Source organism: Alligator mississippiensis, chromosome 4 (genome assembly GCF_030867095.1).
Source record: "Alligator mississippiensis isolate rAllMis1 chromosome 4, rAllMis1, whole genome shotgun sequence".
Taxonomy (NCBI): Eukaryota; Metazoa; Chordata; order Crocodylia; family Alligatoridae; genus Alligator; species Alligator mississippiensis.
This window is the reverse complement of record NC_081827.1, coordinates 254820055-254834459: the sequence shown is the minus strand read 5'-3', so window position 1 is coordinate 254834459 and position 14405 is coordinate 254820055. Positions and strand designations below refer to the sequence as shown.

Here is a 14405-nt window from a genome sequence, read left to right as displayed (position 1 = left end):
TCTAAAAGGCCCCTCAGAGCCCTAAGCAGATGATCAGCTTTTTAGAGGAACATCAGAAAGTCTGTGGCTGTTGGAGCACATGCGTGGCTGCGTAGCTGGGGTCCCTCCTCAGGAGGAGGCAGGAACTAGTGCCCTAACAAATGCAACAAGACAGATACATACAGGGCAAGGAACTGGGACGAGATGATAGGGGAGAGAGAACATAACTTTTTCTCTTAGTTGGCAGGACATCAATCATCCATCTGTAGAAACACCACTGCCAACAAGAAGAGGCAGAGGATCGATATTTGAGATCTGTCCTTATGTGCACGAGGCAGTGCAGAGTTGCAGAAGCAGCTTCCCCACTGTATGTGGTGCATACAAGCATGGAATACAGCCGGTAGAGGTCAACAGATAGCAGACGACTGTACTCCACCAGGAGAAGTCAGGATTAGACTCAGACTGGCAGCTGACGTGAGAGAAACTCCAACTATAAGAGCAGCAGCAATGTTCTGACCGGCTGACTGGTCCCTGACCCGCGCAGATCCCCAGGCATGAATACAGCATCTTCATCACTTAGGACAGCACTTCCCAAACTCAAGGCTGAGAGTCTAATGGAAATTCTACTGCGAAAGTGGGGAATGAGTCACAAGTCTGGATGCAGAACTGCCAGTGCAAAGGCTTAGGAGCCTTCACCTTGATGCTGGCTGTCCTTCCCAAAAACACACACTGAGCAAATGGGAAAGCAGACCCTGCTCAAAAAAGTGCTTTGGCCCAAGATGTGCAGGCCAGACTTGATGATCAGACAGGTCTCTTAAGATCTATAACAAGGAACAGCACAGCAAGGAAGGGGCAAGGAGAAGACAACCTCACAGCCCCACACTCCAGTGAGTGGGAAAAGCTTTCAGGAGTTTCAGCCCATAGTTGAAAGGTTTATTAATTAGGGCTCTGGCACTAACAATGTGCTCAGCCAGGTGCAGAAACCACAATAAAGCCCAGACGTGCCCTGAGGAGCTTCCAATCCATGCTGCTGGAATGCTGCGGCACTTACCTGTCAGGATTGTCTGAGGCACAGACAGAGTCGATAAGCCCAACATCCAGGGTTCCCTTCATGGGGAGAGAGACAGTTATCAGCCACATACATGTTAAAGCAGAAGTTTCCCTTCCTAATAAAAATCAAGACCAAAACTCTGCCTGGGAGCTGCAATGTTCAGACAGCATCATGGACCGGTGCTAAAACGTGCAGCTTCCCATCCCCGTCTCAAAAGAAATGCAAAAACATATTGTCAATCTCTTTATCCAATGCCCCTCCCCTCACCTGCACCTGAGGTTTACTGTCATCTAAACCAGCTGAACTGCACACATTTCACCTTCAAGGAGTCGCCTCCCAAACCCAGCAGGCCAGCCGCCATTCGGTCAGCTCTGCTACACTCATGCTGCCCAGGATTCCTCCTCTGCGGAAGATTCACATCTGTCACCCCCTCAAATTCACCCCTTTAACATGTCAGCTGCTTGGCCCAGGAAAGCAGCACGCCTTGCCCATGCTCCTCAGGAACCAAAGTGCTCAGAGCATTGCATTGTCTCTGCACAAAAGCAACAGGCCTCTGGTGGCCCTAAACAGCCAGCCTGCCAGGAGTGCTGTCTGTGAGCAACTTACCACAGCATTCTTAGGGTTGGCCTGTTCGTCTTGCATCTCCCTCAGCTGCTGCACTGTAGCGCTGTGCACGCGGCTCAGGACGTTAAACCAGCCACTGGCAATCAGAACAGAACCACAATTAAGGTTTGTGCACTGAAACTAGATCCCAGAACAGGGGTGGGCCATTATCTCGGTTGGAGGGCCACTTAATGAGATTTAGCGAGCTGTCCAGGGCTGCATGGGTAGCCCCGCCCCTTGACAGGTACCCAGGGCTGTCAGGGGTGGGGCTAGGCAAATCGGGGTGACTGCCCCAGGCCCTGCAGAACCAGGCAGAGTGGCCGTGGTGACTTCGTGCCACCACTGCCAGCTCTGCATCCGGTCACTAGGTACCCCCCGCTCCTGCTGGCGCCACCACGGATGGCAGCTTCTTCACATCCAGGGTGCGCGAATGTGGGGTGGGGGCGAGGCCCTGCACAAGCTGATTTTCCCCAGGCCCCGCACCTTGCTCGGGTGAGCTCAGCAGGTGCCCCATCCCCTGGTCACCATCTTGGGAGCAGAAGTCCTGCCCCAACCCCCAACCTCTGCTTACAGAAGTACTCCTTTTTTGGGGGGGAGAGGGGTGCCATATTGGAACCAGATAATAAACAAATCATATGCAAAAAAATCAAGCATCTGCTATAATGTATTTTAGTTTTATTTCAACAAATATTTTTGTCCTGATGTACATGTCATGCATATAGAAGTGATTGAATCATAGCTCAGAATAAAGTCTCTCTCTCATATATTGTGTGTGGGGTGTGGTTGGAGGGAGGGTGGGTGTGGGGTGGGGTTTGTGGGACAGTGTGGGGGGAGGGTGTGGGGCTTGGGGGGTGTGTGGAAGGGTGAAGATGTCAGGGGATATGCCCCCCCCTCCCACAGTGCACGGCCTCCACCACCAGTGGCAACAGCAGCAGCAAGCAACAGGCCCTCAGTGCGCTCATGGCCCATGCAGGCAGAGCCACTGGCAGCATGTGGCTCTAGCCACTTGTGGGAGCTGCATGTGGTGGCAAGGAGTGGTGCCAGGCCAACCCAATTCCATCACGTGGGGCTCCCCATGTCTCACGTGAAGCTCCTGGGACCTGGCAAGAGCTGCACACCACAGGGGGTGAGCCCCACACAATGGAGCCAGCAGCCTGACCACACTCCCCAGCAGAGTCCTGGGAGCTACACATGGCAGCAGGAAACAGGGAGTGCAGCTGAGCCTGCCTGGCTCCATTGCACAGGGCTCCCTGCGATTTTCTGATGGAGTCCTGGGACCTGCATGTGGCGGCAGGGAGCAGCAAAGGCCGTGGGCTCCGCCCTATGGGACTTATCCCCCAGCCCAACTGCAGCTTCTTCCTGTCCCCCAGCATTTCCCTACCTGCTGCCTGGAGCGCTGCAGCAGAGACATGAGGAGGAGCTGGGGAAGCCAAGCAATTCCCTGGCAGCAGCAGCAGCAGACCTGCCCAGAAGCTGCGTGCTGGCCAAGGCTCTCCCCCATGTGTGCTGCCCTCACGGGGGTAGGTGGGGCTCAGGCCCCAAGTGAGCACAGCAGAGGCAGCCATGGGCCAGGCGGGATACAATTAATTGGTGGGTGCCTGCCCATGGGCCGGATGAAATCACCTGGCAAGCTGGATCTTGATTTTGCACACACCTGCCCTAGAAGAACACAGGAAGTGGAAACCTTCCCTCTGCATAACCAGGCTCTGGATCACAGCCTCCTACTATTTCTAAAAGCCTAAACTTTTATAGCTGTCCTTTTATCCCTGAAACTGCTACACATGCTCCCAGGGGCCCATCCCCTTCATCTTGCTGGCAGCTACTTTTACAAGATCCAACTACCCAATTCCAGTTCAAGGAACTTGAAGTGGGTGTAGGTTGAATACAGAGCACATGCTATGTACTGTATTTTCAGCCATGGCAAGACAAGAGTGCCTGGTATTCATTCCACTAAGAGTCCTGAGCTGCCTCAACTCCCTGACGCCTTGAACCAGCTCTTCACTCTGATCTTCTTACAAGCCCTATAACCAGACAGTTTGCAAGCAGTCAGCTTTATGAGTTAACAGAAAGGGAATGCCATAAAATTCCTTGTCTGGAAAGGGCTCCCTGTTCACACAAAAGGCTTGAGACTGACTCTCCGCTGCAGAGCCAGCAGACCGCTTATCTCTTACTGCATGTCAGATAAGCAGCCTCTGGTTTTCAGAGGCTTCACTGAACAGACGTTGTAATGCTTCTACCATTTCCCCTTTGCTATTACAAATGTAAACGTTGCCTCTTCCTCAGAAACTATGCTGCACTGGTGAGGACAAGGCTGACATTTCATGCTTGCTATGACATTCCTGCAATGCTGCTTTAGACAATTTACAACTCTTGCTGCCTGACTGAAATGATAGAAGAGAAGGATGTGAGTCATTCATTAGGTTTGCACTTGGGAGGGTTTATCAGATGACACTGCAGTCCTGGATAAGCTGTGTCCTGGATAAAGCCCAACCCCTCCTTGAGCTGCCTCAATCATTTACAGATACCATGAATGGCTCTATTGTTCAGTTTGGATTTTACTTAATAAATAAAATCAACCATTAGATATTCCAGTTTACACGGAAGTGCTCCACGAAGAGCCATTCCTAGTAAAGTTATGCTTGACTAGGTCAAACAAGAAAATGAAGGATTTGGTGTGCTCACAATACTGAGATCACCATTGAGTTCCACCGGTGGTAAAACCGGGACTGGGGCCAGGACAGAAGGGAGAGAGTCCCATGCAGGAGGGAGACAGTCCCCATGACTGAATGAACAGACTGAGCTCCCATCTTATTTCTGGGGTCAGGAGGCCACACCAATGTTTATCAGTGAAGCAGAGTGGAGCAAGGCTCAGGAGTCCAGCAGTATGGTCATCTTCCTGATCATCTTCCCAGGGCATAACTGGGATTTGCTGCAGAAGCACTGTGTGAGAGGAGGGAGAATCTTGTGCTGAACAAATGTGGGTAACAAAATTCCCACACATACCTGGCATCTTCCGGTGACTCTGCCACAACGTGGTAAATTCTGTCCTCTGTCACAATGTCCAAGGCATTTTCCTTCTCATGAATATCCACAATCTCCCTGAAACACAGAGAACCATGGGACTGAATAAACCAAACACCTCCCACAGCCACCCCATTTTTTCATACTCCACCAGTCTCTGTGCAAAAATTCAGTGCTTGGTACCAGGCAGGTCAAAACCTTTCTGGAAACATGGGAATTCTCTAGTCAAGAAAGAGGATTTTTGAATTCCCTTTAAAAAAAAGACTGTAGAGCCAAACTAGTACAAAATCAGAAAACAAGATGCTAGATAAATATGCTATAACTGACCAGCAAACAGACCCAGGGGAGCAGAAGATAGAAGTAAAGGGGGAAGTGGGCAGCTGGGGTACTCATACCAGCAATCACTGGCCGTTCTGTGCATCTCGGTACTGTAGGTGATGGCATACAGTGTTTTTGCCTAACTCAATTCATGGGTTTCACTAGTAAGAGCCAAGGCACCTGGCTACAGCAGATAAAAGCCTGCTCAAAGGTAAGGGGGAGCCCTGCATGGTACCTACCTGCAATCACACTCCACTAGGAACCCTCAACCTGTCTGGAGGAGGCCAGGTACAAACGGGATCAGGGCCAGGACAGGGTACAAGGGAAATGTGCTAAATTAACATCCCCTGAGCAGCCACCATATGCGGTGACTGTGGGGCCCCAGCTGAGGTTTGAAGTTAATCCCTGGACCCAACAAAGAAAGGGAACGTCAGCAAAGAGCAATCCATGTTCCCCATGGATGCAGTACAGTTTAACAGGGTTTTTCTTCTCCTACGCATCTGATTCTTTCAGTCCTATAGCACATCTAGACTACTGCACAGCAGCACTGACAGTGACCTGGACAGAGACAACTGGAATCACAGAATCATAGAGCAGCTGGGCTAGCAGGGCCCTCCAGAGGTCACATGTAGACCAGGCCCCTGCTTAAGGCAGGATCATCCCCATCCAAACCATCCCAAACACGTTCTTGTCTGACCTGTTTTTCACACTACACAACAGCCATGTGCACAACAATAAGGCCCATTGCCCAAAGACACCAAGAGCCCCCAAACCTGCCCAGGTAAAGCCAAGGAAACAACGGCCAACAGTGTCCTGCCCCTGCAAGGCATGTTCAAATATGCTCAAGAGATCCAGGAAGAAGGCCATGCCCCCACTACCTAGGAAGACAACCCCTGCCCCCCTACAATCCATACCTATCTGACATGGGGATTGTGGCGGGCCAGTAGGGGGCGCTCCTGCGTTGAGCCGCCCACCTCCCCGCGCCCGACCACCGTCCAGGCTCCGAGTGCCTCCCTGGGGTGCGTCCCGTCCGGCCGACCCCTTCCCTGGAGCACCCCCGCTAGCCTGGGGTCCCGCTGCCACCATCCAAGGCTCTGGACTCACTTCTGGCTCTGCGCGCCTTGGAGGACACAGGCCTGATCGACCAATGGGTCCTAGACCCGATACAGGCACTTGGGGCACTTCACAAGTCAGGGGCTTATTAGGAAAGTCTCCCTTAGTCCACAGACCTAAGGGACCCCCTTGGCATAATGTAGACCCACCCTCAATAAGTCTTCTACACCGGTCACAAGGAGAACTTTATTGATGACAGGGGTAGGGCGGAAACAGGGTAAAAGGTAGAGCAGTATCAGAGGAATATCAGAGGAATCCCATTGAGCAAACCAGGGTGGCTGAGGTAGCCGTTTAAACGCATCTGAGTTACTGAAGCTAAATATCTAATCGGATCTCAAGTAGCTTACTCACTCGCATCGTCCAGAGGTGGTTGGAGTTTCCTCTGGAGGCAGGGCACTCTTGGAGCATGCGGTGATGAGGAGAGAGCCAGGCTCAGATTCACCTGCATGGCCGCATGGCTAATGGCTCCTTCTTCCTGGCCCGGGCCTTTTTATTGCCTCACTGACCTCAGCAGCCCAGTCCAATCGAAGCTGCCAGTGCTGGCCACTAGCCGACCAATCTCCCAAGCATCCCTGGCTACCTGGGCCCGCGCAGGGCCGGGTCTTTCCCCCCCTGCCCAGGTGACCAGAGCATCGCCTCCCAGGCTTTTGTCATGTAGGCAGGGAGGGAGATCCCCGCCCTGAGGGATTCAACACCAGCCTCCCAGGCTGGCTGAGACAGGTCTCTGGAGAGGGGCACCGACGGTGGCATTTCTGCCACGCTTCCCCCCCCTCCTTTACAAGCTCGGACACGGGGCCTCTCAGGGCCGTGGGTCCGGGCGTGTCGGGTCAGGGAGATCCCACGGGATGCCAGAAGAAGGAAAAGGAAAAAACCTGGAACATGAAACAAGTTAAGACAGTAACATACAGAAACCATAAAACCTGATGGCAGTCTTACACTAGTGATCTCCTCACTAGTCCCGAGTCCCAAGGACCCACTACCCAGAGTCCTTTCGTGACAAGGCGTCCACTATCACATTCTGGCTCCCCTTGATGTGTTCGACAATAAAATTAAATTCCTGCAGCTGCCAAGACCAATGTTGCAGCTTGGCATTGGTGTTGTGCAATGTCTGCAGCCACTGCAGTGGGGCATGGTCCGACAGGACGGTGAACTGTTGTCCCCACAAGTAGGGCTTCAGCTTGTTCAGGGCCCAGACGATGGCCAAGCACTCCTTCTCGATGGAGGACAGGTTTCGCTCCCGAGGGATTAGCTTCCGGCTGAGGTACGCCACGGGGTGCCGTGTCTCCTGGTGCTCCTGTAAGAGTACAGCTCCCAGTCCTACGTCGGAGGCATCCGTTGCCACGTAGAAGGGTTTATCCTGGAGTGGTGCCTTCAGGATCGGTTGTTTGACCAGGGCCGCCTTGAGGGTGTCAAACGCTTCCTGGCACCCCTGCTTCCAGACCACCGGGTCCGGGCTGCCCTTCTTGGTCAGCTCGTGCAGCGGGGCTGCGGTTGCTCCAAACCCCGGGACAAATCTTCGGTAGTAACCCGCCAGGCCAAGGAAGGCTCTGACTTGCTTCTTGGTCTGTGGAGGCGGCCAGTCCTTGATGGCCTCGATCTTGTCCCACAAGGGAGCAATCTGACCTCCACCCACACGATGACCCAAGTACACTACCTCCGATAGTGCCCACTGGCACTTCTTGGCTTTCACCGTAAGACCAGCTTGCTTGATCTTACCTAGCACGGTGGTCAGGTGAGTCAGGTGCGACTCGAAATCCGGTACTATTGAATAGTCCATAGTTCACATCAGGAGCTTGGGGCCACCCCGCGACTCGAAATCCGGACTGAAGATGGCGATGTCATCGATGTAAGCCATGGCAAACTGCTCACATCCTTGCAGCAGATTATTGATCAGTCTCTGGAAAGAGGCGGGCGAGTTGCGCAAACCGAAAGGTAAAACTGTGAACTCGTATAGCCCCGTAGGTGTGGTAAAGGCAGACTTGGCTATGGCATCCGGGTCCAGGGCCATCTGCCAAAATCCTTTGGACAGATCAAGAGTAGAGATCACCTTGGCTGGGCCCAGGCGATCCAGCAGCGTGTCCATCCTGGGCATAGGGTACGCATCAGGGGTGGTGATGGCATTCAGCTTCCGGTAGTCCACACAGAACCGGATGGTCCCGTCCTGCTCCGGACGAGTACCACCGGACTGGCCCAGGGACTCGTTGAAGGCCGGATTACCCCCAACTCCTCCATCTCTGCGATCTCCCGTTCTATTTCTTGCCTCACCTTCTCATTGACTGGGTAATGTCGGGAGTATATAGGGCGATGGCTGCCCATCTCTATCGAGTGTACCGCCAGGTCCGTTCTACCTGGTTTGTTAGAGAACACAGTCTCAAAGTCCTTGAGCGCTGCGAGCAGCTGGTCCTTGTCCTGGGAGGGCAGATGGTCCGGCAGGCGGAGTTCCTCCATCCCTGCCTCGCCATCCGTCTCCATACATGACCGGCTCCTCGGGGTCCTCCGGAGTTCCCTCAACGGAGGGGACCCAGAATACCATCTCCTTTCTGTCGTAGTAGGGTTTAAGCATGTTCACGTGAACTGTCTTAGGTTTCCTACCCTTAATAGCCACGACATAGGTCACATCATCCAGTCTGTCCAGGACAGCATGGGGACCTTCCCAAGCAGCTTGCAGCTTGTCCGTTTTTAGTGGCAGGAAAACCATCACGTTATCACCCCGCTCAAAGGTACGTAAGCGGGCCTTCTCATCATACCAGGACCTTTGCTTCTCCTGGGCCTGTCCCAGGGAGTCCCGTGCCACCGTCATCATGTCAGTCAGTTTCTGACGGAAGTCAAGCACATACTCCACCACGGAGGTCTTTGTGGAAGCGATCTTCCCTTCCCACTCCTCTCTCACCAAATCGAGAGGACCTCGCACTCGCCTCCCGAACATCAGCTCGAAGGGCGAGAACCCAGTGGATCCTGGGGCACCTCCCGGTAGGCAAAGAGCAGATGCGGCAGTTTCTCATCCCAGTCATTGGGGTTGGAGTCCACATAGGCCTTGAGCATCCCTTTCAATGTCCCGTTGAACCTTTCCACCAGCCCATTTGTCTGAGGGTGGTAGGCTGTGGTCTTAAGGTGTTGCACCCCACAGCAGTCCCACAGGCACTCCTTCACCTCCGCCATGAAGTTCCCACCCCGGTCCGTCAGGATCTCGGAGGGAAAACCCAGCTGGCAGAAGACCTTGATGAGGGCATCAGCAACCACGGGTGCCTCGATGGAGGTCAAGGCAACTGCCTCCGGGTACCGCATTGCGTAATCCACTAGAGTCAGTATGTATTTCTTTCCCCTACGAGTCCTATGCTTCAGCGGTCCCACAATGTCCACGGCCACCCGGTGGAAGGGTTGGTCTATGATCGGGAGGGGCTGCAGGGGAGCCCTTCTCTTGTCCCCGCTTTTGCCCGTCCGCTGGCATGTCTCGCAGGATTTGCAATAGTCCGTCACATTCTGGGCAATTCTGGGCCAAAAAAAGTTCACCCGCAACCGCTGGCGTGTCCGTTCCCTGCCCATGTGACCAGCACACGGTAGATCATGAGCCAGGGCAAGCAATTGCTGTCTGTATTTCCGGGGTACTATGAGCTGGCGCTGGGGCTCCCTGGTCTCGGCATGGTTCTTCGGCACCCACAACCGATAGAGAAGCCCCTTATCACAGACCACCTGTTCCCTCTTGTCCGGAGGGAACTCAGTCTCTTGCTCCTGAGCCATCTGCCGGAGTCCCTCCAAGCTGGGGTCCTCCCGAACCTCCCGCTTGAATTCCTCCTGCCCAGCTAGGCAATCAGCAGGGAGTGCACTCTCACCCTCAGGGACTTCCTGGGTCTCCTCCCTGCTAGTGTCACCTCCCTCTGCCACTGACGGAATGCACGCCTCCCCGGGACTGTCACTTAACCCACCCTCGGGGTTACCGGTTCCCTCTGGGACCAGGGTGCGATCGCCGTCTGCAGGGGTCCCTTCCCCTGCGGCCAATGGTGTGACTTTCTCCCGGGGATTTCCTAACCCCCCTTCTTTAGCCTTCCTGCTCTGCAGGCGAGTCACCGCATGAACGGTGCAGGGCTTTGGCTCTTGGATCTGTTCCCACCTCCGGAGCTGGGCTTCCTGCTCTATAAGACCCCATCCCACCAGGATGGGGGCCGGAGCCCCTTCCAGTACCCCCATTTCCAGGTACGTTGCACAGTCGTTCCACACGACGGGGGCACGGACTACCGGTACCGTCAGAGGTGGGGGCCCCACTCCGTGAATAGTGAGGGTCTTGCCCGGGATTGTGTCTGCAGGCGAGACCAGGTTGGAACTAATCAGTGTCACACTGGCCCCCGTGTCCAGTTCCCCCACAACGGTCCTCCCCTTCACCGTGATCATGGTCCGGTGGGGGGCCATCACCTCCTCCGAGTTTGTGATCCTGTAGCAACAGACACTCCCCTCAGAGGGGCTCCGGCCTCCCCCTCGCTGCTCACGGCTGTTGCACGCCTGACGGGCCTGGGTCTAGTGCTTAGCTTTGGGCAGTTGGGCTTGATGTGGCCCTGCTCCCCGCAGTTATAGCACCCCCTCTTTTCCGAATTGGGTGGTCTGTCCGAATCTGGGGCCGCCTTGCGCTCGGCAGGAGGTGGCCCTCTTTCCCCTTTTTGACCTGGCCCTCCCTTCCCCCTCTTTGGACCCCTTTTTGCTCCTTCCCAGAGTAGGGAGGCTTCTCACGGTTTAGCAACAGTCGGTCTGCAATGTCTGCGGCCTCCTGAACATCTTTGGGGTCCCTGTCCCTGACCAGGGTCTTAACCTCTCTTGGACACCAAAAATAGAATTGTTCCAGCACCAGGAGCTGGCGTGACTTTTCCAAAGTGTCAACCTTGGCTTCGGTTAACCATTTAATGTATGTATCCTCCAACAGAGCCACATAATCAGTCAATGACTTGCCTGGTTGTGGGCGTGTATTCAGGAATTTCTTCCGAAAATACTCTGGTCCTAACTGGAACCTTTTAGACACGGCAGCTTTGAAGGCATTATAGTCATCAGCTGCGTCTGAGGGCAGGCTGTTCAGGATCACTGCCATGTCACCTTCTACCAGCGCAGACAGGTACATCATGATCTTTTCCTCCGGCACCTTGCACCGCTGGGCTTGCCTTTCGAAGTTGCTTAGGAACACCGCAGGATCGTCTCCCTCTCGGTAGCGAGTGAAGGCGGAGACGTCCAGTTTGAGCTGCTCCCCGGACACTTGCGGAGGGTTCGTGTTTCCCCCGTTGGGCTGCAGACGGAGCTGAGCCTCCAGCTTTTTCTCTTCGTGCTCCATCCTTTGTGCCTCCAACTGGGCTTCCCTCTCCAACCTCCTCTCTTCCAGCTCCAGCCTTTTCAGTACCAGCTGCTCCTTCTCACGCTGGGCCTCCAGCTGTCGTTGTTCCCTCTTTTCTTCCCACTCCATCCTCCTCTGTTCCAGCTCCATCCTTTTCAGCTCTATCTCATGGAGTCTCTGCTGCTCCCTCTCGGAGGGTGATCTCCCGGCAGCCTCTGGGCTTGGCGAGCGGGTGGGTGTTCCTGGGTTGAGCTCAGGACTTGATGAGCGTGAAGCTGACACTGGTCCTGACTCGCTGGTACACAAGAGTTTAATCAGCTCATCCTTCTTTAGCCTTCCCGTTGCGTGAAGGCCTCTCTCTTTTGCCAGTTCTTTCAGTTCAGGCACAGTCATCCAGACATACTTGTCCGCCATCCTGACTCTCTACCCTATCCAGTCGACCCAATGCCAAATTAGAAATTGTTTGCTCAAGGGATTTCAATGACTCTATTCCTTTCCCCAAATTATGCCTCAAATACAGCTGGGTATTCGGATCCCACCGCTACCACCACGTGTGGCGGGCCAGTAGGGGGCGCTCCTGCATTGAGCCGCCCACCTCCCTGCACCTGACCACTGTCCAGGCTCCGAGTGCCTCCCTGGGGTGCATCCCGTCCGGCCGACCCCTTCCCTGGAGCACCCCCGCTAGCCTGGGGGTCCCGCTGCCACCATCCAAGGCTCACTTCTGCCTCTGCGCGCCTTGGAGAACGCAGGCCTGATCGTCCAATGGGTGCTAGACCCAATACAAGCACTTGGGGCACTTCCCAAGTCAAGGGCTGATTAGGGAAGCCTCCCTTAGTCCGCAGACCTAAGGGGCCTCCTTGGCATAACTTAGACCCACCCCTCAATAAGTCTCCACACCGGTCACAAGGAGAACTTTATTGATGACAGGGGTAGGGCGGAAACAGGGTAAAAGGTAGAGCAGTGTCATAGAAATCTTACAGGAATATCAAAGGAATCCATAGAGCAAACCAGGGTGGCTGAGGTAGCCGTTTAAACGCATCTGAGTTACTGAAGCTAAATATCTAATCGGATCACTAGTAGCTTACTCACTCACATCGTCCAGAGGCGGTTGTTGTTTCCTCTGGAGGCAGGGCACTCTTGGAGCATGCGGTGATGAGGAGAGAGCCAGGCTCAGATTCACCTGGATGACCGCATGGCTAATGGCTGCCTTCTTCCTGGCCCGGGCCCTTAAATAACCTCTCTGACCTCAGCAGCCGGTCCAATTGAAGCTGCCAATACTGGCCACAAGCCGACCAACCTACCAAGCATCCCTGCCTACCTGGGCCCGCGCGCAGGGCCAGGCCTTTCCCCCCTGCCCAGGTGACCAAAGCATCGCCTCCCAGGCCCCAGGCTTTTGTCATGCAGACAAGGTGGGAGATCCCCGCCCTGAGGGATTCAACAGCAGCCTCCCAGGCTGGCAGAGAGAGATCTCTGGAGAGGGGCACCGATGGTGGCATTTCTGCCACAGGGATAACATTCCACCCTGATGCTAATGCAGCAATTGGTCTGACTGAGTGGAGAGGCAAGACCACCTAACCAGGAACCTCTGGGTTTTAGTCCTGGCAGGAGCACTGGCTCAAAATCCCCAGCCAAAATCCCCAGCTATGGCTTCTGACAAGTTCACTTGTCTCACTTACTTTGCCCTTCTGATGTCGATTGTCCCCTTCAGCTTCTCCTCACTGTCGTTTTCAAAGTACATCAGCTTGGATTCTCGAAGCACAAACCAACGGCGTTTCCAGTTACGGCGTGACAGGGTTGACATGCCTCCCCCTTTCTTATAGAGCCAGCCAGACTTCAGGGCCTCTTGCTTGGTTCGGAACCACATGAAAGCCTCGTTCTTTAGAACGCACCAGCGTCGCCTCCATGGATTCATCAGACCTCCTGCAAAAGGAGAAAGTACACGATGCTGTGAATCTTGCCAGCTCATCCATTTCCTTAGCCTACTCCTTGTGGGGATGCCTTTTCAATTCAGCTCTCAGCTGCATGTAGTGGGAACAGAAGGCTGGGGGACAGAACCAAGACTAGTATTCAGTGTGTACAGGGAAAGAACAGAACTCATCTATGAACCAAACACAACGGGCAGAAATTATTTTATTAGAACTTGGTTGCAGGGATAGAGAGTACACTGATCAGATATGCAGATGACAAAACTAAATAGTACAGAAGACAGGAATAAAATCGAGTGGGATCTGGATAAATTGGAGAACTGAAGAGAAGAAAACAATTAAATACAGCAAAGACAAGTGTACGCTGCTATAAACTGGAAAGAGAAAACAAATGCATGGCCTTTAACTCCCTGCAGGGTTGTTCCAAAGAGGATGGAGCTGGGCTGGTCTCAGTGGGGGCAGACGACAGGACAAGGAGCAATGGGCTCAAGCTGCAGCAAGGGAAGTTGAGGTTGGATATTAAGAAAAACTCTCTCAAGAGGACGGTAGTGAAGCACTGGTACAGGTTATCCAGAGAGGTTGTGGAATCTGCATCCTTGGAGGCTTTTAAGGCTTGGCTAGACAAAGCCCAGGCTGGGATGATCTAGTTTGGGATGGTCCTGCTTTGAGCAGGGGGTGGGGCTAGATGACCTCCCAAGGTCCCTAATTTTCTATGATTCTATGAAAAGCAGGATGGGAAATAACTGGCTGGGCTGTAGCAGTGCCAAGAAGGATTTGGGAGCTATAATGAATCACAAACTCAACAATGTGATGCTGTCAGAAGAAAAGCAAATGAACTCTTGAGCTGCATTAACAGAAGTGTTGCATGCATTGTAAGAAGAATGCAGTGAAAATAGAGGTAAGCAAAAAGGTGATAAGAGGCTGGCATGAAAGGTTAAGAGACTAAGCACACTAAACCAGTTTAGTTTGAAAACAGGAGCTTCAGAAGGAGAGGACATAAAAGAGTTTTCAAATATTTAAAAGGTTGCCATAAAAAGATGGAGAAACATTTTTCTTCCTTGCCACAGGGAGCAGGACACGTGGCAAT

The 14405-nt window shown here is 53.6% G+C and overlaps 1 protein-coding gene across 1 annotated transcript in view; it reads right to left on the bottom strand.

The window, feature by feature from the left end:
- LOC102567908 (unconventional myosin-X) overlaps positions 1-14405 on the bottom strand; it is a 160005-nt gene that overhangs the window by 40832 nt on the left and 104768 nt on the right. The window contains exons 27-30 of the mRNA XM_059727606.1: positions 13070-13313; positions 4637-4732; positions 1637-1730; positions 1031-1086 (exon numbers count right to left, since the gene is read on the bottom strand). Of these exons, the coding sequence (XP_059583589.1) occupies positions 1031-1086; positions 1637-1730; positions 4637-4732; positions 13070-13313 (490 nt within the window). The remainder of the gene's footprint in view (positions 1-1030; positions 1087-1636; positions 1731-4636; positions 4733-13069; positions 13314-14405) is intronic.